Here is a 22,145-nt window from a genome sequence, read left to right on the forward strand (position 1 = left end):
TTTAAGAGCTTGAAACGGCACATAGAGAGTGTTCATCCACTAATTACAGAAAATTCTACAAATATTTCATACGACCATGACGCTGTTGAACAAATTCAAAATAATCATCCGGAAAATATGCTCGTAGATGATGATTATCTGTTGAGAATAACGAATACCATATTCTTTAAAACGGCGCCGTCGTTGGATGAAATTACTAAGAAAATTAGTAAATTCGCCACAGATTTGCGAAAAGATGTATCTCTTCCCGAGACAAAAATCAAAAAGTTCTTACAGGTTACCTCGAATCTTATAGAAGATTACGAGTGTTACATGTTGAATCTATTCAGAGAATTTTTGAAATCGAAGTCGATCCCATTAAACGATACCGACGCTTTGAAATTTATAAACGACGCATCTTTGGATGGAATTTTTGCAGACGTAGCTTCTCCAAAAGACAACCTAGCATATTTGTCTGGAGTTGCGGGTTGTGCTGTGCCAAACCCTAGGGAAGAAGTCTTGGGAAGAACTAGAATCACTAAAACTGTCCCTGCGATTACCAAACTAGGCAAAAGAAAAAGTGTACAAATAGTGAAAGACGTTGCTCACTATATTCCACTAACCAGCATTTTAGCACTGGTTATGAAGAATCCCGGAGCTCGCAAGATGATAGCAGAAGAAGCAGTGAATGACGATATCTTGTGCGGTTTCAAAGATGGTCAACGTTTCAAAACGCACCCGTTCCTGACACGGTTTCCCGATGCATTACGACTCTCGCTTCATCTGGACGATGTCGAATATCTGAACCCTTTGGGATCACGCAAATCAAAAAAAAAACTTACCAATTTCAGTGTTAAAATTGAGAATCTCCACCCCGCAATTAATTCATCCTCCAACAGGATATATCTAACGCTTACAGTTCGCTCAAGAGATGTAAAAAAATATGGCTACAATAACGTTATGAAACCGCTGATTCAAGATTTGCGTGAGCTTGAATCAGATGATGGTGTTGTAGTACAATATGGGAGTGAAAAGTTTACGATGAGGGCAGTTCTAGTGCATGTTTTGGGGGACACGCTGGCAATTCATGAAATTTTCGAGTTAATGGGGCCCCAATCAAGTCTATTCTGTAGAATGTGCTATGCGACGCGTACTGCACTTCATTGTGGAAACATTGGTGATACCTTCCCTCATCGCACTGAAGAAAGCATACAAGGTGATTTAAATGCTCTTCAAAGCGGAACTAAAACACCTTCACAATGCGGAATCATTCGAAAATCAGCACTGAATGAAGTTAAATATTTCAACATAGCGGAAAATAACACGTTTGATCCAATGCATGATCTTTTGGAAGGCGTCGTCATGGTCGTAATCAAATGTGTTTTGAACGAAGCTGTAAATATCCATAAAGTGATAACGATTAGTCAAGTCAACCAAATTATACAGCATTACGAATACGGTATAACTGAATCGGCTGATAAACCTACCGCTAATTTTACTTGCGAGAAGTTAAAAGCACGTGGACATGCTATTCCTCAGTCAGCTTCGCAATGTTGGCTTCTTCTTCGAGCATTCCCTTTTATGTTCAACCAGATTCTCGGATTTAATTCAAATTTATCATCATTGCTTAGAGCTCTCATGAAAATAACTTATTATAGTTTCTCCAATAAGCTAACATTGAATCAGATTAACGATCTGGAAAACGAAATCGAATGTTTTTACAAGTTGTTCAAATCCTGCTTCCCTGCCATCAACCCTACCAATAAATTCCATCACATCTCTCATTATCCCTACATAATTCGTCAGGATGGGCCAGTTGTTAATCATAGTTGCTTACGCTTCGAAGCGAAATTCAAGGAGTCGAAATCTCAAGCGAAGACATGCAACAATTTCATCAATTTAACAAACAGCTTTGCTAAGCGCCTGAATCTAGCACAGATAACCACTATTCTTGACCATTCATACGAAATTGGTACGGTAGATATCGTTTCGTCAAAGCACATACACAAAAAATCTCTAAGTAATTTACTCCTGATCCGGGATCTACCAGATTCAATCAAATATATAAACCATATGAAAATAAATAACACAAGCTTTCGGCCGGGACTGATAGCGAAATACCAAGTATGCAACGAAATGTCCTATGGTTTGATAATAGATATATTGCAATCGGATAATCAAATTGTTTGCCTAATACAGCATCTCGAATGCGAATATTGTTTACAATACAACAGTTACAAACTCAAAACTGACAGTCAAGTTATTCGCATATCACACAAGAACTTGCAAACGAAAAAAACATACAACTTATGGAGTATATACGGAGATTCAGAAGAAAACTACTATATAAGTTTGAAATATGTAGATAGTTAGTAGGGAAATAAACTTGGAAATAAATTTATAATAAAATAAACAACAATCAAGAAGGTAGTGCAAACAACTTGAGATGTCACTTTAAACCTTTATATATACTTATTCGCTCTTTTCAGCCCAAAAAATAAACGATCAGAACCTAGTTCTGCTCAACGATGCCGACCTAGTTGAAATGGGGATAATCGAAAAAGGATCCCGTCTAACAATTCTTAACATAATAAAAAACTATAGTTCTGAAGCTAATCCGACCAAAGATAAAATTGATGAGACTTCCACTAATGTTCAAAATTTGGTAAACTATACTACTATAATTACTGTAAGCGCTTGTCGTACTATACATATTTAACGTTTTCAGATTAACCGTTCGACATTCGAAGATGACGCAAAATTCCGAATGAAAATTTTGTATCCAATTTTGGATCAAGGGATCGTACCAGATAAGGACGGTTTAAATCATCTTACACGAGTCGCATGCAAGCAAATGGAGACTCAAATAATGGACGGTCAAAGGCAAGTAGAAAGTTTTATTTGTTACTCTACTAGTGCATCAAACTATGAACACTCCTTAAAGTGTGATAGAATGAATTGTTTACATTGAACCGCACGAGTCTCTCCGCTAGAGCAACCTTGCGGCGAAATGCGCAATGCCTATACATATTTATAGGGCTTACGGCCAATTTCTTTATCCTCGCTTAAATTTTAAACCGGGTTCACCAGTACGTTTAAACCTGGTTAAGACGTTAAGCGAGAATGAAGAAATCGGCCCTTAGTAGTCCTTCGAGCAAATATGCAGGTGATCTAACACTGTCTATGAGCAGAGAAAAGCAATGCCTTTCGTTGTGAAGCTTCTATTTCAAAAAACATCGTAGTCAATCAGTATCATGCATTATTACTTCATTGAGCCTATGAAACTATGAAGCATGCATAGTAATGAAGCACGGCCAAACAACTTCACTTCTGATTATAAATGTAAAGAAATGTATGAAACACAGTACAAACTGCTAGAGGAAACCACATAGTTATCAGTTCTTCGCATCCTGATTTCAATATTGACCATTCTTTTCACATCTTCAATCTGGTTCGATTTATAAACTTCGGCATAAGAACGTACATGCGTCTTTGACGGTGGTACTTAGAAAGCGTAATTCGTCATGTTCCGGCACAAAATTATAAAGACGACCGACGACGACGAATTATAATAACTTAAACATTTAAACCAACAGAATTTAAAGGTATAATACAATTTCTGTTTATAGCGAGCGTGTTTATTTGTTTACATATACAGTTCAATCGTAAATCGACCAAAGGGTCTAACTAAGCCGCAATGTCGTTGAATCGAGCAACAGCGATGCCAGATTTACAGACTGTGGACAGATTTGCTGCACTGAGAAACAAAAATATGCAGAATTAGCATACTTTCATTCCCGTCTCTTTTGCTGTAATTCTCGACGAACATATGATTACGGCCTAAAAGCCAACCGTCAAAATCCACTTTGAATGGAAATTCCAGACAAACCGTTACTAGTCGAACACAGCTCACAACAGTTTATGAAAGAGAAAACTTTTCTCTTTCGTTTACTACCAACATCTGTGATTGGCGTGTAACGGTTTGTCCGGAATTTCCATTCAAAGTGGATTTTGACAGTTGGCTTTTAGGCCGTAATCATATGTTTGTCGAGAATTTTCATGCATTTTCTAGCATATACTTCTAGTAAATATTCAATGAGTGGATAGACCGAATACGTCCAATGCACAAAATTTGCAGCAGAAGAAACGAGAGGCAGATCAAAAAGTATGATATCGGTGATTAAAAAAAAGTTCTGCGTATGCCTGGTCCAGACATTTACAGACTTTTAAAACAGTAATAAACTGATCGATTTTCTTCAGAAAATAATAGATGTGTCCCAGCATGCAAAGAATTACGAATCAAATACCGTTCATACTTTCACCATTTAGATTTTTTTTAAGAAATTTAGAACTTAATCTTTCACGGAATCTTTTTGGTCTTTTTCGGAGTAACGAACCAATGATCTCTAAATGCGCAGGTATCCTTCTGTTGATCAACAGCATGCGGCAGCTGTTCAAATCGTACACAACTTAGTAATACGCGAGTCACACCAACTGCTCCTGATGAGGTTTGTTATTCTATGCTTATTTAATTTCTCTAATATAATTATAATTATTTTCATGCTAGTCATTTTTCTTTTGGCGCAACGGAGGCAAGGAAAAGGGTGCTCATACTGGCATGATATTTCATCGCATCCGGAATGTCATCAAACAGCTACCTGCAGAAAAACATAAATATAATCGAGGAACTATGCCTGTAGAAGAGTCCGTTTCAACTGAACTTGTAGAGCGGGCTCAATTGCTCCGAGTAATGCTTGCATCGGCATCAGTAGCAGAACATATTTGTGATGAAATGGACCGATGCTTTCCAGTCCTCAAACTGTTATTAAAAGAAAAGAAACCCGTTAATGATATCTTGGATATGTTTCCACACCTGTGTTCATATGAAGGATTGGTGGTAACATGTTTATTTTTTATTATTTACTATTTCACTTTATGGTATTCACGGAACATATGAATATTTATATCATATCACTTTTTCTAGATTCGTCAAATGTTTGAGAGATTGTATCCTAACAGAACAGAAGGTCTCAAAATCGAGGATGTCTTCTCTCAGTGTCTATCTTATTCACCGTCCAGATTCTCTAGAGTAGAAGATGGTGAGATATAATTTTTTTTAATTTAGCCCAAAGGTCTGTCATAAAATTTTAAATTTGTAAAACTATTCACAGATCACATTCGAGGATGCTTGAGAATAATTTCTCATATGCCAATTCGCGGACAAAAAAGAACGCTGGTAGGCTGTCCAACTGTAGGCGAAGAACATTCGGCTTCAATTTTAATTCGTTGGATTGGGGTAAATGCAATATAATATACATAAGGTTAGATGTAATGATTTTATATCATCATTAGGAGTGCTTAGATACATACGTGGCATCCCCCGCAACTGATTCCAAACTACACATGGTGTGCGTAGCAAGCCCGATGAAAAGAGGAAATTATGCCGTCATTTGTAAGAAAAAAGTTATATTCGAGACTAACAATTCTATTCATGCAGTGGAAATTTTATTCAAATGCCACGCAGTTCTCGGAGTGGAGGTGCCACCTAATTTTAGAATGTTTTGGGACTTTCTGGAATGTGCCATATATAATATAATTCCGCACAGTCAGAGGACAACTGTGAATAGACTCGTCCAAACTTTTATTGAAGTTTCCCGCGCACGTATTGACAACAAATAAAAGGACAACTTTTTTATACAATACTTACTAAAAACCATAAAATTTAATAAACAGAAGTTTCTTTAATTATTATTGTAAAAATATTCCATAAGAAAAGAAAGACTGCATTGTGTTGTATCCAAAACAAAATTTTGACGGCCAATTTCTTCACTGGATGTAAACCGGTTTAGTTCCAGTTCAAATGCAACAATTAGGCAATCCATGAGACGTTTCTGATCAGCTGATTATTCCTTGTTTACTTCTTCTGACGTTACTCCGAGGGGTGCGACGTCCAACAATATCGCTGATTCGATCCAACATCAAACGAAGCGGACTAACGAAAGATGTTTGTCCGACGAGTTTTTCTGTTCGCAGGAGTAGTTCTGTTGACAGAACCCACCGCTGAATTGTCAAACAAACGTCTAATGGATTGCCTAATCGATCATGAACCAATTTAAATAGGAATCGGTTGTTGCATTTCTTCTTACAGAAACCATTCAGAATTGCAAGTCATAATCCGGATGTTTCTCAGTAAAGTTCAGTCAGAAATGAGCCGGAATTCCGGCTGGCTCCAGTGACACAACCTATTCTAACTAGAATCGGTTGTGTCACTGGAGCCGGAATACTGACTGGAAACAGCTGGAATTCCGGCTCATTTCCGGCTGAACTTTACTGGGTTTTAATGAAATATTGCACTCATAAATTGGGTAATATTCTACCCAAAAACTGAGGAATTACAACTGGCTTTGTTGTCTACTCAAAAATTGGGTAAGCTTCTGCTCATAATATGAGTAAAAATCGATCAATTTTTGGTTTTGTTGAAGTTCTACTGAACCCAAAATTTGAGTAATGTTCAACTCAAAGTCTGCGTAATAATTACTTAATTTTTGGTTTTGTTAAATTTGTACTGAACTCAAAATTTGAGCAATGTTGAACTCAAAATCTGAGTACTAGTGAAGCACTTTTGGGTTTAGTGTAGATAATATTGTACTCAAAAACCGAGTAATAATTACTCAGTTTTTGGTTCAGGCTGGCTTACTCAAATTTGAGTAACTCCGGAATTACTCAATTTAAGGGTTGTTCCACTTTATCTGGAAATGGGTGGGATTAAACTCATTTTTGAGTAACTTTTTACGAGCGTGTAACTAGAATCGGTTGTGTCACTGGAGCCGGAATACGAACTGGAACCAACCAGAATTCCAGTTCATTTCCGGCTGAGCTTAACTGGGAAACAGCATGACAGCCAGTTGACGTAAACAGCGTGACAGCAAGCATAATTTATGCTGCATAAATCATAAATAACATTTCGACGTAAATTGAAACAAAAACAGTAACTGAACTATCCATAGTTTTAGCCCTTTTCTCGTAGATTCTTTCATTTGCGAACATACGTAATGGCAGTGTTTGGCCCCAACAAGCGCCGAAAAATTCCCGTTCCAAAACGGCATGGTGTTCGTGATCCCCTGAAAAAGCTAGCCGAACGAGAAGCCGCGTAAGTATTGTATTTGCACGTGTTTCCCTCCTACGAAATCAGCCTATCCCATTTCGAACCTTCCGCAGAATTAAAGACAAAATCAACAATCCACCAAAGGAACGAGATGTCCAGGAAGTGTCCAACCGATTCAAACAGTTCGTTAAACTGAAAGCACAAACCAAAAATGCCACTCCGCTTGGACGTAAGCAGCAGCTGCAGCGAAGAATTAAGAAACGCAGCACCCTCCGAGTGGGCAGTTCAGTAGTGCAGCAACACCCGAAAGAATCGGAGGAAGCGTTCCTAGAGCGAGCCAGCGCGGTGCAACGAGATCACGTTCTTGAGGCCCGGTTTTCTAGCAAGTACAATGTAGAGGTAGAGCGAAATGAGGATACGGGAGCTGTTAAGCTGAAAAAGAAGAAAACTCATGAAATAGATGAGCTTCTGAAGCGGAAAGCAGAGGAAGCTAAAGGGTACCGGAAAAAGCAGAAACGTAAGGTGGAAGTGAAGAAATTAAGTTTGGCCGAAAAAAGAGCTATCAAGAAACAGAAGATTGAGGACAAGAAGCGTAAAGAGGAGGATAAGTTGCTCGAGGAGTACCAACAGGATACAGTTCAATTTGGAGAGGTTGTACATGGCCCACCAACACTGAATACCAAACCACGACATGCAGACAAGTTAAATGGAGCTGCTAGGGTATATTCACGATATTGGTCTTTTTCAGCATTACAACGGATTGATTCGTTTCATCTAAAGCGGCTCGATGTCGTTATTGAAAATACAAATCGCTTTCGATCGAAACAACAATCCGTTGTGATGTTGAATAAGTATCTTGGTGCGCTTGATAATAATTTTCGATCCTTTTTAGCCGGGGCATAAAGGTCTTCTACTTCACACATTATTCAATCCAGTTGAACAGAATGAAGAGGTCCAGGAGGAAATAACGTCCAGGAAAAAATCTTCCAAAAAGCAAGAACAGAAGGTAGATCTAAAAGGAAAACGCAAAAACCTTCCAATGGTCACTCGAGTGAAACTGGAACGAGAACAGCAGAATGTAATTGAGATGTACCGGCAGATGAAAAAAGCGAAATAAAAATTGTTGAACGTATCAGATGGTTCAATCCATTACGCATATTTTTAGTCGAAAATGGTTTGCATTCTAAATAACGACAGAATAGATTTAATAAATTTATCGCAACGCTTGGTGCTTACATCTAATATTTATTTAAAGATATTTTCCGAGTAACTGCATTGTCGAATTCAAGTGTGCAGTGATTTCGATTTTATTCATAAAAGGAAATGTTTGGATTCAAATTCTGATTTTACAATCATTTCCATTTTCAATAAAACAGACAGAAGCGTTACGTGTCAAATAAAGCAATCATATACAGTATGTAGGAAATGTGTGCCATGACATTACTTTTCCTCGCACCACTCGTTCTCCTTCCGCACCTGTTCTTCTTCGGCCGGTGTAAAATCGTTTTTAATATTGAACGTCTTTCGAATTTCCTCGGGCGTTTTTCCTTTGATCATGTTAGCAACTGTTTTACATGTGACATCCAGAAGTCCTTTGATATCGAGATAGTTCGCAGCCAGGATCAACTCGAACAATGTACCCTGGTCTACCTTGAGAAAATCCGCATCCCATGAGCTAATGTCGTCCGTTCGCTTTTCTTTGTTCTCATCGTCTTCGGCTGGGGCGGGATCGTCCTTGTGATAGGTAGCCCACTGTAGTACTTTTCGCAAAATAGCCGAGTTTACGTTAGGCAGTGGAACCAACTCGTCCTCGCCCTCGTCCATTCCAAGGTCCTCCACCATGGTTTTGATGGTACCGGAACATTTAGCGATTTGGACATCGGTATCGAATACCTCTCCGTCCGATGATTGCAGCTTAATGTTTGGCATTGTTACTATTAATTGCGTTCTATTAATAACCTGCAAGAAAAATTCCCAGTCAACTATTGATCTAACTTGCGGAAATCACTTGAAAAAAAAACTTCATTTTCAAGATGGAGGGCTTTTTTCAGCATTTTCTTTGCGTATTGATTTCCTCATCTGGTTATGAAGTAAAATCCCAGTACCAGAATAACCCATACAAAAAAGTGTTCTGCCGAACATTTATTTTTTATAATTTATGCTCGCTTACCGCAAAATAATGCAATGTTCCGTTCGAAATTGAAGAAAATCTCTCGAAATGCTCTTTACGACACCAATCGAAAATGAATTTAATGCAGTTTCTTATGTCAGTGTCAAAATAATTGTCCGTTTAACGATATCTCGCCGTTATCAAGATAATTATCTCCAGAGATGCCAGATTTGCAGACAAGTCTGCAAATTGGCAGACTTTTAAGTTAAGCTGCAGATTTTTTCGATGACGAAGATATTTGAAGATTTTTTAGTTTGGGCAGATATTTGCAGATTTTTTAGTTTGGTTGTAGATATTTACAGATTTTTGAGTATAAAGGCTTTTGGTTACACTAGCTTTCCTGACATTTTTGTTCTTCCCAGACCTTTAAAATTATTATTGCAGACATTTGAAAAAAGTACCTGGCATCTCTGATTATCTCTGACGCAAAATACGCTGTCCATTGCAAAACGACATATAGGGCGGCGCTGTTGTCAAAACGATTATATTTTACGCTTCATTGGAAACGCGCCTTTTATCCCACTTAGACGTCCAACAAATTGTTTCAAAATCGTACAACACGGTTCCAACGAAGGACGTCTGATGATCGGTTATTTGCACGCCGTTCTACGTTGGTCCAACGAACGTGCTTCATTGGACGATTTTTAAATTAACTGTTCTTAGGGCATGTTCAGGAGTGTTTCAGTTCTAGATTCAAAATTTTGAGAGTTCTATCAAATACAAATAATTTGTTTTTGGTTCTATAATATAAAACTGAAAATTTTAAACACAGCAGCAGTTTTAGCGGGTGTTCTACTAAGATTAAAATTCATGTCTCGCCATGCTTTCAGCGTTACTGCATTCCAATTTATTTTTCCCCAGTTTGTCGGGTCTAAGTGTCCGTGAATTTAAAACTCAGTTCTAAGGGCATGTTCAGGAGCGTTTTAGGGCATATTCAGGAGCGTTTTATTTTGTATAGGAGTTTCAAAGTAGAACTGGAACTGAAACATTCACATCCCCAGCAGAGCGTTTTGTTTTATAATTTCGAACAGTTTTGTTTCAAAATTTAAAACTGTTATACGACTCCGTTCTATTTGTTGCTGATTTTAAAACACGTTTAGAACTGTGTTTTAAATACATGCAAAGTTTTCAGCACAGACACTTAGACCCGATAGACTGGGGAAAAATAAATTTGAATGCAGTAACGCTGAAGGCATAGCGAGACATGGATTTTAAACTGAATAGAACACCCGCTAAAACTGCTGCTGGGGACAGCAAGTTGCAGTTTTAAAAATTTTCAGTTTTATATTATAGAATTGTCAAAATAATGAATCTAAAACTGGAACACTCCTGAACATGCCCTTATTTTGTATAGGAGTTTCAAAGTAGAACTGGAACTGAAATATTCACATCACCAGCAGAGCGTTTTGTTTTATAATTTCGAACAGTTTTGTTTTAAAATTTAAAACTGTTAGAGCATGTTCAGGAGTGTTTCAGTTTTAGATTCATAATTTTGACAGTTCTATAATATGAAACAGAAACTTTTAAAACTAGAACTTGTTGCCCCCAGCAGTAGTTTTAGCGGGTGTTCTATTCAGTTTAAAATTTATGTCTCGGCATGCCTTCAGCGTTACTGCATTCAAATTTATTTTTCCCCAGTCCATCGGGTCTAAGTGTCTGTGCTGAAAACTTTGCATGTATTAAAACACAGTTCTAAACGTGTTTTAAAATCATCAACAAATAGAACGGCGTCGTATAACAGTTTTAAATTTTGAAACAAAACTGTTCGAAATTATAAAACAAAACGCTCTGCTGGGAATGTGAATGTTTCAGTTCCAGTTCTACTTTGAAACTCCTATACAAAATAAAACGGTACTGAACATGCCCTTATACGACGCCGTTCTATTTGTTGCTGATTTTAAAACATGTTTAGAACTGTGTTTTAAATACATACAAAGCTTTCATCACAAACACATAGATCTGATAGATTGGGGGAAAATAAATTTGGATGCATTATCCACACGCTCATCCAACATAACTCAAAAGTGAGTGGCCACACAATTTCATAAAAAGTGCACATAGTCAAAAGGAGAGTTTTTCTCGCTTACTCAGTTTTGAGTTCGAGTTGAACATGTCAACATTTGAGTACTTTTTTACTCAAAAACAAAATATGAGAAATAAGCACTCCATATTTAGAATATAGCTATATGAAAATTCAACGTAATTTAAAATGTTATTTACCTGTACCGCCCGGCGTTAACACGATGTCTGGATCTCGGTTCATATATTTCGGGAGCTTTTTTTCCTGAATATTCCCCCTTCCTAGATAGCATGCAGATTATAATCTCTTAGTAACGGCAGGATCTGAAAAAAATCAAAAGGAATTAGGTTAGAGCAAAAATAAAACTTGGCGAAACTTACGATTGATTTTCCTGAATGTTCCCGCGCCTTCCTCTTCACAGCAAGGTCTTTTTTTTAAGTTCTGGTCGACACCCAACTTTAGTCAATTATTCAAAGTAATTTTTTCACCCAAAACTTTAAAACTTAACGGTTACTCAAGAGATGAGATAATTTCACTCAACTCAAAACTTATTTTTTGACAGCTTGCCTAGATTTTTGAATTTGAGTACTCGGAACTCAAATTTTGAGTAGTTCTGAATGAGCGTGCACTAAAACTGCTGCTGGAGACAGCAAGTTCTAGTTTTAAAATTATATTATATGGTATATTATAGAACTGTCAAAATTATAAATCTAGATGTTGCGCTAGCAATCGGACAGATAGAAATAGTTTCCGGTTTTGTAACTAATATATTTGATGACAGAAGTTATAAAATCCCTTCGGGGATAAATGCAAATTAATATTGATTTTACATAAATAGAGCAAGTACTCACGTTTAGTTTCTTCTGCTGCTATTCTATCCGTACTAGACACAACGGCCCGTACTATCTTCGTACTAAATTTAGTTTCTATAACATAAGATTTTAGGTTAAGCTATTGCATGATTTCAGTTTTTAATTTTACCTTCTGTATGTATGTAGTTTTAAGTTTTAATAAATAAACTGTACTGACTGACCCGATACTGCAGGATTTAGTGTTAAGCTACTCAATTTAACTTTTAGAAATCTTCCACTTTGCCTTTACTGACTGCTTTACTGAAATAGCCTTTTATCTTCCACTACCGTATGATTTCACTGACTGCTGACTTGCAACTTTTCTTCTACTTACACTCGACTGGTAGGATGACAGTTCAGGGTTGTGTTGAGTCACGCACAGATCGGCGGTTGAAATATAAAGGTGCGCCCAGTTCACAGGGCTGTGGCACACATATATCGGAGATGTTTAAAAGGAAGGTGCGTCGCATCACAAAGAGATGTGACACTCCCCCCGGTACGCCACTACTTTTCAAGTGGCTTACCACCGATAGCACCGACGTCTAGCACCGCAACCTTGGACGCTGGTCTCTGTAACAGTCCACTCGCTGTCTGCACGGTCACACGGCGAACTTGTCCGTCTTTGGCTTGGACTGCCTCGACAACACGTCCTCGTGGCCAACAGTTTCTTGGGAGGTTGCAGTCCACGATCACCACCAAATCCCCTTCCTGGATGGGTTTAACGGGTAGGAACCATCTAGTTCTGCGCGTCAAGGTAGGCAGGTACTCGGTCACCCACTTCTTCCAGAAATGGTCAGCGTATAGCTGGGCCATCTTCCAGGATTGCTTCAGTACGATTGGTCCGTCTGTAGTGGCAACGGACCCAAAATAGGAGCATAGACGGTAATATAAACCGTAAAGTGAAAGATCAGCGATATGCGCCATCACGCCACTCTGGCGACGAATGCATATCGTTTAGAAAAACATAGGATCAGCAATATGCGCGAGCACTCCACCCGGGCGGTGAACGCATATTGCTTAGGAAAGCAAAAAAGGTCACGTAGCCACTGGAGCAATCCAGCCCATAGCTTAGGTTTAAGGAAAATAAAATTCATTCTAGAGCGAACCTCCGTGTGATATAAGTATGATATATCACAACAGTCCCAAATTAAAAGAAATGAAAAGAATAATCTTTTCATGGCGATCCTCGCCAGTACGAGAAGAAACTACCAGTGAAATACCGCAGATATACCAGTAAAATACTGCTGAAATACCAGTAAAAAACGCTTTAAAAATGAGTGAAAAGTTACGTCGAAAAGTGTGAACATTAAAAGTGCCTCAGTGCGAACAAAACGAAACCACGGGCCGGTGCGAGTTGATTTTTTGAGTTGAAGTGTGAAGAATATTAGCAACCACAAAACGGGAAAATAATACCGAATGGACGGAGCAAACTTGTGTTGGTGCAGGGTAAGCCTGGAAAATTGAATGGGAATTGAATTGAGTAACTTAAAAACAGTGTAAAAATATGGGGAAAACGCAGTCAAGAGGTGTGCAAAACGCAGAAAACGCCCAGGTAAATGTAGTGAATACGTTGGACAGCCACACCGATGCACATGATGCACATGAACTGAAGCTGTGGATCATTCTTGTTGCGGTGTTAGCGCAACTCTTCGTGATCATTTATAGAGAACACCAGAGATCAACGAAGAAACGTGCCATGAAGGCAGCTCTTTCAGTAGCAAAGTTGGATGTGTGAAAATTAAATAACAACCAGAAAAAGGCAATATACAATGGAGTATTGCGTAAAGGACTACTTAGTGTACTCAATGTGCATTATTAAACTAAAAGAGATGCACGAGGAGATACAGGAACGGTCAAACCGTCTTTTTTCAAGTGCACAGGCGGAAGCTTACAAAGAAATAGCGGAGATGCTGTTTGGAATGTCTAGTGCAGCGGCCGTGAAGCAGAATATGGATGGCAGAATGGTAGCTGAAGGCGTTGCATTGATGGAAGAGATCGAAGAATTACTAACATGGAACACAATAGGAGCAACATAATACGAGAAACCCTCAAAAAAGGAAAGGATAAAAGGGGAAGTATATTAACAATATTTTGAATTTGCGAAAAACTATTGGCACCAAATATTATTTTAGGTATCACAGAATATATTATAGAAAGCGATGCACAGAACATGCAGAGGATAAACATAAAATATTTCAACCGACGAAGGCAATGCGAAGAATAAAACAAAAAGTGTAAGGAAAAAGAAAAAAAATCGTAAGTAGCAGTGATAGGATTATTTTCGCATGCAGGATAAGAGTCTATGTTAGATAATAAAAAGTGTATATATAAATGGCATTCCTAAATTGGTTATGGATACATTTTTCGAATTAGAGGACGAGTTAAATAAACTATACTCCAACATAAGAAAATTTAGTACCTTTAAAAGCAAGACAAGGAATGAAAAAATTGCTAAATTACTAAAACTAAAAGAGGATTTGAAAAAGTCATTACAAAATGACACGCTTAGTGAAAGTGTCAGATGTTCACTAAGTAAGCGATACCTTAAATTGAGAGATAATATTTACGAAGCTGTTGTACTGCTTAGGGGAACACCCCCAGTGGGTGACATTTCTATTGAAAGCCTTCCTCAGATAGACGAAACAGGTGAGGAAGAAGAGGAAGCCACCATGGCTACCCTTGACATCGCACTAGCGATGAAAATGATTGAAAAATATGATGGGGAACCCGCAGGGTTACCTCTGTTCTTAGAAACCGTAGAACTGCTGAAGGAATATTCTCCGAATGTTCCTGAAGCAGCAATTATAAAGTTTATCAAAACAAGATTGGTAGGAGCCGCACATGGTTCCATTGATGAGGTTGGAAATTTACAGCAGCTTAACGAAGTATTGCAACTTAAATTTATGGTCCGTCTCACCCCTCGAGCGGTTGAGAACGAGATAAGGAGCATTAAACAGCAAAACAAAACAATCAGCGAATTTGGAGCTGAAATCGAGAAGCTCAGCACAAAACTAGCAGCAGCGCATGTGTCTAACAAGACATTCTGCACAGAAGCTGCCGCAGCCAATATTGTACAGCCAATAGCTGTACAGGCATTTATAGAAGGATTGAAAAATCCACAAACCGTTTTCTTTCTGAAAGCAAGGACTACGCTGAACAAGGCGATTTCCGATGCACTGGAGGTACAGCCCCAGGCCTCGACAGAAACTGCCTTGTGGACGCAAGGGTATCAATACCAAGGTAATTTCCGTGGGCGTGGAGGCCGTGGATATTACCCTGGAAGGGGTGGTTATCAGTCTAGTAGCCACCATTATACACAATATTCCCAAAGAAATAGAGGCAGAAATAATCCGCCAGGTTTCTCTGGAAATCGAGGAAATTCTCAGCGAGGTAACGGTAGAGGTTACCATAACAATGTCCCAAACAGGCAGTATTATAGCAATGGCCAGAACCAGCGAGGTAATAATCATAACAATAATGATAACAATCGTATTCAAAATGGCCAAAGGCGAATCGCAAATGTAGCGGAGGAGCAGCAAAGAGCAGCAGCCCCGCAAGAGGAAGCGAATGTTGGCGAATTTTTTCGTGACTAATTTAAATAGCGAACGAGCGCTACGAACAAATTTCATAATAGATGGTAAAAGTTTTAATTTAGTAGTTGATAGTGGTGCGTCGTGCTGTATATTAGACAGACGCCACCTAACGGAAAAATTATACGCTTGTCTCAATGTATCACAGACTATACATGTGCGTGGTCTAAGTGGAATCACCACCACCCTGGGTACTGTGAGTACTTTTATAGAATACAATGGATATGAATATCCCATTACTTTCCATGTTATAGAGAAATTACCGTCAAACATAACAGGTTTGATTGGAACAAACTTTTTGAAAAAAATTGGGGCGCAGATTAATTTCGAAACGTCCACATTATCACTTAGAAAACCGTTATTTGAAGAAAATTTTATAATCCCCCCACGGACAGAAGTAATCACTTTTGTAGAAGTTGATTGCAGTAGACCGATGGTAATACTAAATCAAGAATTACAATCAAAAGTCTTTATTGCAGGAGCGATTGTAGAACCAATAAATGGAAAGGTTCCTGTTAGATTACTAAATATAAAAAATAAAAATGTGAAAATCAAGACCTTGAAACCACAGACGAAACCTTTAGAAAATTACGATATTATTGAAATCCAGGGTGCATGCAGATATAATTCTAGCAGAGCACAGGAAGTTCTATCAGAATTGAATTTGGCCGGAATCAACGATGAAGATCGACCAACCATTCAAAAGTTGTGCATGAAGTACAACGATATTTTTTGCTTAAAAAATGATAAGTTGACAGTAACGAGGATTTATCAACCCTCGCTTACTATTAAACCTGATACACATCCAGTGTATACCAGGCCGTACAAATTACCACATGCTCAGAAGGAGGAAGTCCAGAAGCAAGTAGATAAAATGATCAAGGAAAATGTCATCGAAAATGCCGTATCTGAATGGAATAGCCCTTTGCTATTAGTTCCTAAGAAGTCGGCAGATGATACAAAGAAATGGCGATTAGTAATCGACTATCGCAAATTGAACAATGCCCTCCAAGATGACAAATTTCCACTTCCAAATATTGAGGAAGTGATTGAGTCATTGGCAGGAGCTAAATACTTTTCACATTTGGACCTTTCTCAAGGATATTACCAATGTGAATTAAGGAAAGAAGATAGGCATATAACTGCTTTTAGTACCAATAGGGGACAATACCAAATGTCAGGTCTTAACATGGAGACATGTCTCGTTTATTTAGATGATATTATCGTATTCGGTAAAACATTAGATGAGCATAACAGAAATCTTGCACAAATTTTTGAACGATTACGGAAAACAAATTTGAAGTTGAATCCGCAGAAATGCAATTTTCTCAAAACCGAGTTGTTATACTTGGGACACTTAGTGTCAATCGAAGGTGTTAAACCTGACCCTTCTAAATTGGAAATTATTAAAAAATGGAGTTGTTCGGTCGTCCCCGAACGGAAAGAAATAATGAGCAAGCACCTTTTTTATGCAGGTTTCAAATTTTCCTCCCTCGCTAACTACTCTTCCGACCAGCTTTCCAACTATCTTCCTTTTCTCCTTTCTACTTCTGCTTTCGGTAAGTATACGGTAAGTATTCAAGTTATTCCGAAATATTTCCTATGGCAGCTTCTGGATACTCTATAGAACAAACCACATGTGAACTTTTTCGGTTTTTGACCGGTCACACACAGACACAACGGGCGGGAGCTAGTTGCGAAAACCAAACGTCACCATCGCCCGAGGGATGCTCCGCTTGCAGGTTCAGTCGTGGTAACAGACCCCGGCCCGTAACATCCGGCGTTGCTTCTTGTTCCGGATTTACCTTCACCTATCTCCATTACCGCAATGTTAACCGCTCCCCGGCGATGTAGCTTCCCGTCTGCTGTCCTCACGCTGACTTGTCTAATGGTCCCGTCTGTTCCCGGAAATACTTCTACTATCTTTCCACGCCTCCAATTCGTCCGAATTTTCCCATCCACCAGAAAAACTAAATCCCCAACATTCAACTGTCGCTTATCGTCAAACCATTTGCTGCGTTTGTTGATCGTAGGTAGATACTCGGTGATCCACCGCTCCCACATACGGTCGCTTAGGTACTGGGCACGTTTGTAAACGTTTCGTAGAGCCTCCGCTGCACTCACTGGCTCCACCTGGAGATCCGCACTGGTCACTGCACCTCGCAGGAAATGGTTTGGCGTTAGTGCTTCCTCGCCTGCGGGTTCCTGAGGCTTGTACGTGAGTGGACGCGTGTTAATCATATCAGCTGCTTCTGCTACTGTTGTTTTCAGGATTTCATCAGTGAGTTTCCTTCCGTCATCCAGCGCTTTCATCGATTCCTTTACAGACCGCACCATCCGTTCCCAAACACCGCCCATGTGCGGGGTGCCGGGAGGATTGAAACACCAGGCAGTAGTTGAACTGATGAATTCCTCGGCGCACTTTCTGTTGATTTGTAGTTTGGCCTTTACCATTTCGTTCCACGCTCCTCTAAAACAAGTCGCATTGTCGGAGAATATCTCTTCTGGCTTTCCATACCTTTTTTCCTTTCGGCGTCCAATTGTCACCTTAACAGGGCCCAAGTAATCCACGCCGACAGAGTTGAAGGGGCGTTTTCCAGGCGTAACACTCTGAGCTGGCAGTGGTGCCATGCGCGAAGTGTGTGGAACGCACCTATGCACTTTGCACCATACACATTCACCGGCCACTTTAGAGACTGCTGCACGAAGGTTCGGAATTACAAACTTCTTTCGTATCTCGTTGAACACTGTCTCTGTATTCGCATGTCCAAACTGCTCGTGATAATACTGGATGATTTTGTTCGTTACGGTATGAAAACGACTCAAGATAACAGGATACCTTTGATTGAAGGACATTGCTTCCGCATTCACCAGTCGACCATCTACTCGCAGCACGCCATCTTCGTCGAGCGTCGACGAATATTTGTATAGGCCACTTCTTTTCGGGATTCGTTCTGCTTTCTGGCCAAGGGCTAATTGTAGGTTGCTCGTCAGCACGCTCATCTCATCGGGGAAACTGTTCCATTGTGCTTGTTTCCACAAAACTTTCTCCGCCTCCAGTAATTCGTTTTTCTGCAACGGTGTTTGTACTGCGGGGTGTGCAGTCTTCAGCATTAATTGTTGATTCATCGTTGCCTTTGCTGTGAGTATCGGCAACCCTTTCTGTTTGCGCTTGCAATTTCCGATAAAACGCAACACTGTGGCGGTCACTCTCAGCAGCCTGTTCCATCTCGAAATCGCCTCCATCTTTATGAATTCGTGAAACAGAACAACTCTTCTGGCATCTTCATCGGTTTGCATTCGCACTTTCGTGTATAATTCCGGATTTTTCATTAATTTCCGCTCCAGCTGCAAATTTCTCCTCAGCGCCATCTGAATACTCTCCGGAAATCGCTGATTGTTCTCCTTCCAGAGCAAACCGGTCTGGAACCGTTCTCCGATGCGTTTCGTGGTCCGCTCCATAATCTCCATCGCTTTTTTGTCCTCTGCCGATTCTTGGGCCGTTGCTACTACAGATTCCTCTAATGCATAGTGGCTTTTCAGTAAACCATGTATGTCTTCGTTGGTTACATCATGATGCAAGCATACGTACCCTCTCTCTGTAGTATGGCTCGCTTGATTCGGACCATATACTGTCCATCCGAGTTTGCAACGGACGGCAATCGGGTCAGCGACGGTACCTATCTTCACTTCCATGGGCGCGAAAGCATGAACATTGTTGAGACCGATAAGAAGCTCTGGCTGGCCTTCATAAGATGCGATCGGCAGATCGCTCATGTATTGATAGCGGGCTGAAAGTACTGCAGCATCCAATTTCTGATGTGGCAGCATTAACTTGCCCACAGTGCGAACCGTTCTGAGCAACATTTTTTCTCCAACACCAACTGCTGAAGCCCACACATTCATTTTTCTTGAGTTCTTCTCAGTACGTGAATAGTCGGCAGTCCATTTGATTGTAAGCTTTTCTTCGGCCCCGACAATACCCAATCTATTAGCTAGCTTACCTTCGATCAATGTGACGGAAGCACCTTCGTCTAAAAATGCCAAAACCGTCAGCGTCCGATCCCTACCATGTAGTTGTATGGGAATTATCCGAAACAGCAGGGGGTTGCACGAGTGAATGTGTGCACTAATACCCACCGTACTGACCGGGTGAATGAGCGGATTGTGTGCCTCCTTACAGGAGCCAACGTTGCAACGAAACTTGAACCGGCATTGTCCTCCGTGTTCTCCGAGGCATAGCTTGCATAGCTTATCGCGGGTCACCATTGCTACGCGCTCGGCGTGTGACCAGTTCTTGAAATCCTGACAAAACCGCAATCGGTGGTCGGTACGCTGGCACACTTTGCATGGTTTCAACCCTAATCGGTGGCTGACGACTGTATTCGAATTTCCTTCCTCGGCGTGACTGAATACTGCTCCTTTCTCTTTTCGCTTTCGAGCGGAATGTTCGCCTGAGAATCTCGTCTCCATGGTACGCTCGATGTCCACTTCTGCTTCCCGCGCGTCATCCGCAATTCGTAGGAGAAAGTCCGTAACTGTACGAAGAGAAATCTTTCTTCCCTCTCGAGCTCGTTTGATATCAGCCCACTGTCTTTTCTCCGCATCCGGAAGCTTTTTTATCAGGCCCTGTATAAGCAACGGGTTCTTCAGATGCTCCTTAAGGTCCGCTGCTTCCACGTGATCGCAAAGCTGCTCTACTACGTTGGCGAACGGAATGAACCCTTTCAGATTCTTCGGTGCCGGCAATTCTTTAACGCGTTCCAACAGACGATCTAGTAATTGCTCGGGACGACCAAAGTGTTGGCGAAGCTTCTCAATAACACGAGGGACCGATTTCGGAAGAAGCAGTTGTCCTCGTACAAGCTCCAGTGCGTCGCCCCTTAGGCATTGTTGCAGACGTGCTAAATTGTCGACATCGCTAAACCCGCACGCCTTTGTAGAAGAGTTATACGCCGCATAAAACAGTGGCCAATCATCCGGCTTTCCCGAAAATAGAGGAAGGTGTTTACCGATCCCGTGCCTGGCAGCAAGTTGGCCCTTTGTTGGTCTGGAACCCTGCTTAACCTTCTCGTCCGGTTCCTTATCAGTTTCTTCCTCCGAACTGGAACTCTCCTCCGTATCATCCATTTCCGACTCAACACAAATACCCGTCTTTCCCGCCGGAGCTAGTAGCGGTGTACTTTGACTCTTAACGGTAATCGGTTGGGAATGTTTCTGTGGCCGTTCCATTTTCATTGTGTCCAACTGATTATCCACAGTTGACATCTGCTCCCGAAAATCTTTTTCCAGTTTCTGAACTCGCTTCAGGTGCTCGTGTTTTACCTGCAGCTGCAGCTGGTTTTCGCGCTCTAGTTCTGCTAGCTCGAAACAGCGCCACTCTTCCTCTAGCTGCATTTGCTTTCGGCGCAGTGCTTGTTCCTGCAGGAACTTCTTCTTTTTCATTGCGGCCTGAAACTCTAGCTGCTTCTCTTTCACCAGCATCTGTTTGTCCCAGTCCGCCTCGAGCCGCCGCTGTTCTTCTTCCATGGCCTTTATTTGTTCATCTGCGGACGGCACTGTGGACGATTTGACACTTCCGGCATCCGATTCATCTGCCGTCGATTGAGGATTTGCGTCCTTCTTCGTGCGCTTTTTGGCTGCCGCCACACAAACTGCATTATCGCAGAACCATTTTTTCTTCCTCTTAACGGTATCGGTTACACCCGCGCAAGCGTAATCATACCAATTGTTGCAGTGGTCGCATGCAACCATTCCACCTAGTTCCTTTGGAGCTAATCCGCACTTGCCGCACGGTGTGGTAGTGTAGTCTAATTCCTGGTCGCTCATCGTGCCGTGGGTGAGGTGCGATCCAAACTTTGAAATTTTAGTTTGTTCGGTCGTCCCCGAACGGAAAGAAATAATGAGCAAGCACCTTTTTTATGCAGGTTTCAAATTTTCCTCCCTCGCTAACTACTCTTCCGACCAGCTTTCCAACTATCTTCCTTTTCTCCTTTCTACTTCTGCTTTCGGTAAGTATACGGTAAGTATTCAAGTTATTCCGAAATATTTCCTATGGCAGCTTCTGGATACTCTATAGAACAAACCACATGTGAACTTTTTCGGTTTTTGACCGGTCACACACAGACACAACGGGCGGGAGCTAGTTGCGAAAACCAAACGTCACCATCGCCCGAGGGATGCTCCGCTTGCAGGTTCAGTCGTGGTAACAGGAGTAGTCCACAAACAGCTGACGAAGTGAAAAGATTTGTCGCGTTTGCGACCTACTATAGAAAGCACATAAGAGACTTTGCAAAGCTATGCAGTCCACTAAATAGGTTAACAAGGAAAAATGTGGAATTCAATTGGACGGATAAGTGCGAACATTCTTTTCAGTATCTGAAAAAATGTTTCATGAATCCACCAGTCCTTGACTATCCAGATTTTTCAA

The 22,145-nt window shown here is 40.5% G+C and overlaps 3 protein-coding genes across 3 annotated transcripts; 1 reads left to right on the forward strand and 2 right to left on the reverse strand.

The window, feature by feature from the left end:
* The first annotated feature begins 6,907 nt into the window (after positions 1–6,907).
* LOC131695793 (nucleolar protein 58) lies at positions 6,908–8,216 on the forward strand. Its single transcript, XM_058984315.1, has 3 exons — positions 6,908–7,129; positions 7,198–7,804; positions 7,977–8,216. The coding sequence occupies exons 1-3, from the start codon at positions 7,032–7,034 to the stop codon at positions 8,199–8,201; spliced, it is 930 nt and encodes a 309-aa protein (XP_058840298.1). The 5' UTR covers positions 6,908–7,031; the 3' UTR covers positions 8,202–8,216.
* Positions 8,217–8,287: 71 nt separating this feature from the next.
* Positions 8,288–9,391, reverse strand: LOC131695794 (S-phase kinase-associated protein 1). Its single transcript, XM_058984316.1, has 2 exons — positions 9,255–9,391; positions 8,288–9,043 (listed from the first exon to the last, which is right to left on the reverse strand). The coding sequence occupies exon 2, from the start codon at positions 9,011–9,013 to the stop codon at positions 8,525–8,527; it is 489 nt and encodes a 162-aa protein (XP_058840299.1). The 5' UTR covers positions 9,014–9,043; positions 9,255–9,391; the 3' UTR covers positions 8,288–8,524.
* An 8,034-nt stretch (positions 9,392–17,425) lies between these two features.
* On the reverse strand, positions 17,426–21,544 carry LOC131695795 (uncharacterized). The gene has a single exon (XM_058984317.1). It carries the CDS (start codon positions 21,542–21,544, stop codon positions 17,426–17,428), a length of 4,119 nt encoding a protein of 1,372 aa, XP_058840300.1.
* Between the last annotated feature and the right edge of the window lie 601 nt (positions 21,545–22,145).

Source organism: Topomyia yanbarensis, unplaced genomic scaffold, assembly GCF_030247195.1.
Source record: "Topomyia yanbarensis strain Yona2022 unplaced genomic scaffold, ASM3024719v1 HiC_scaffold_537, whole genome shotgun sequence".
In the NCBI taxonomy this organism is placed as follows: Eukaryota; Metazoa; Arthropoda; class Insecta; order Diptera; family Culicidae; genus Topomyia; species Topomyia yanbarensis.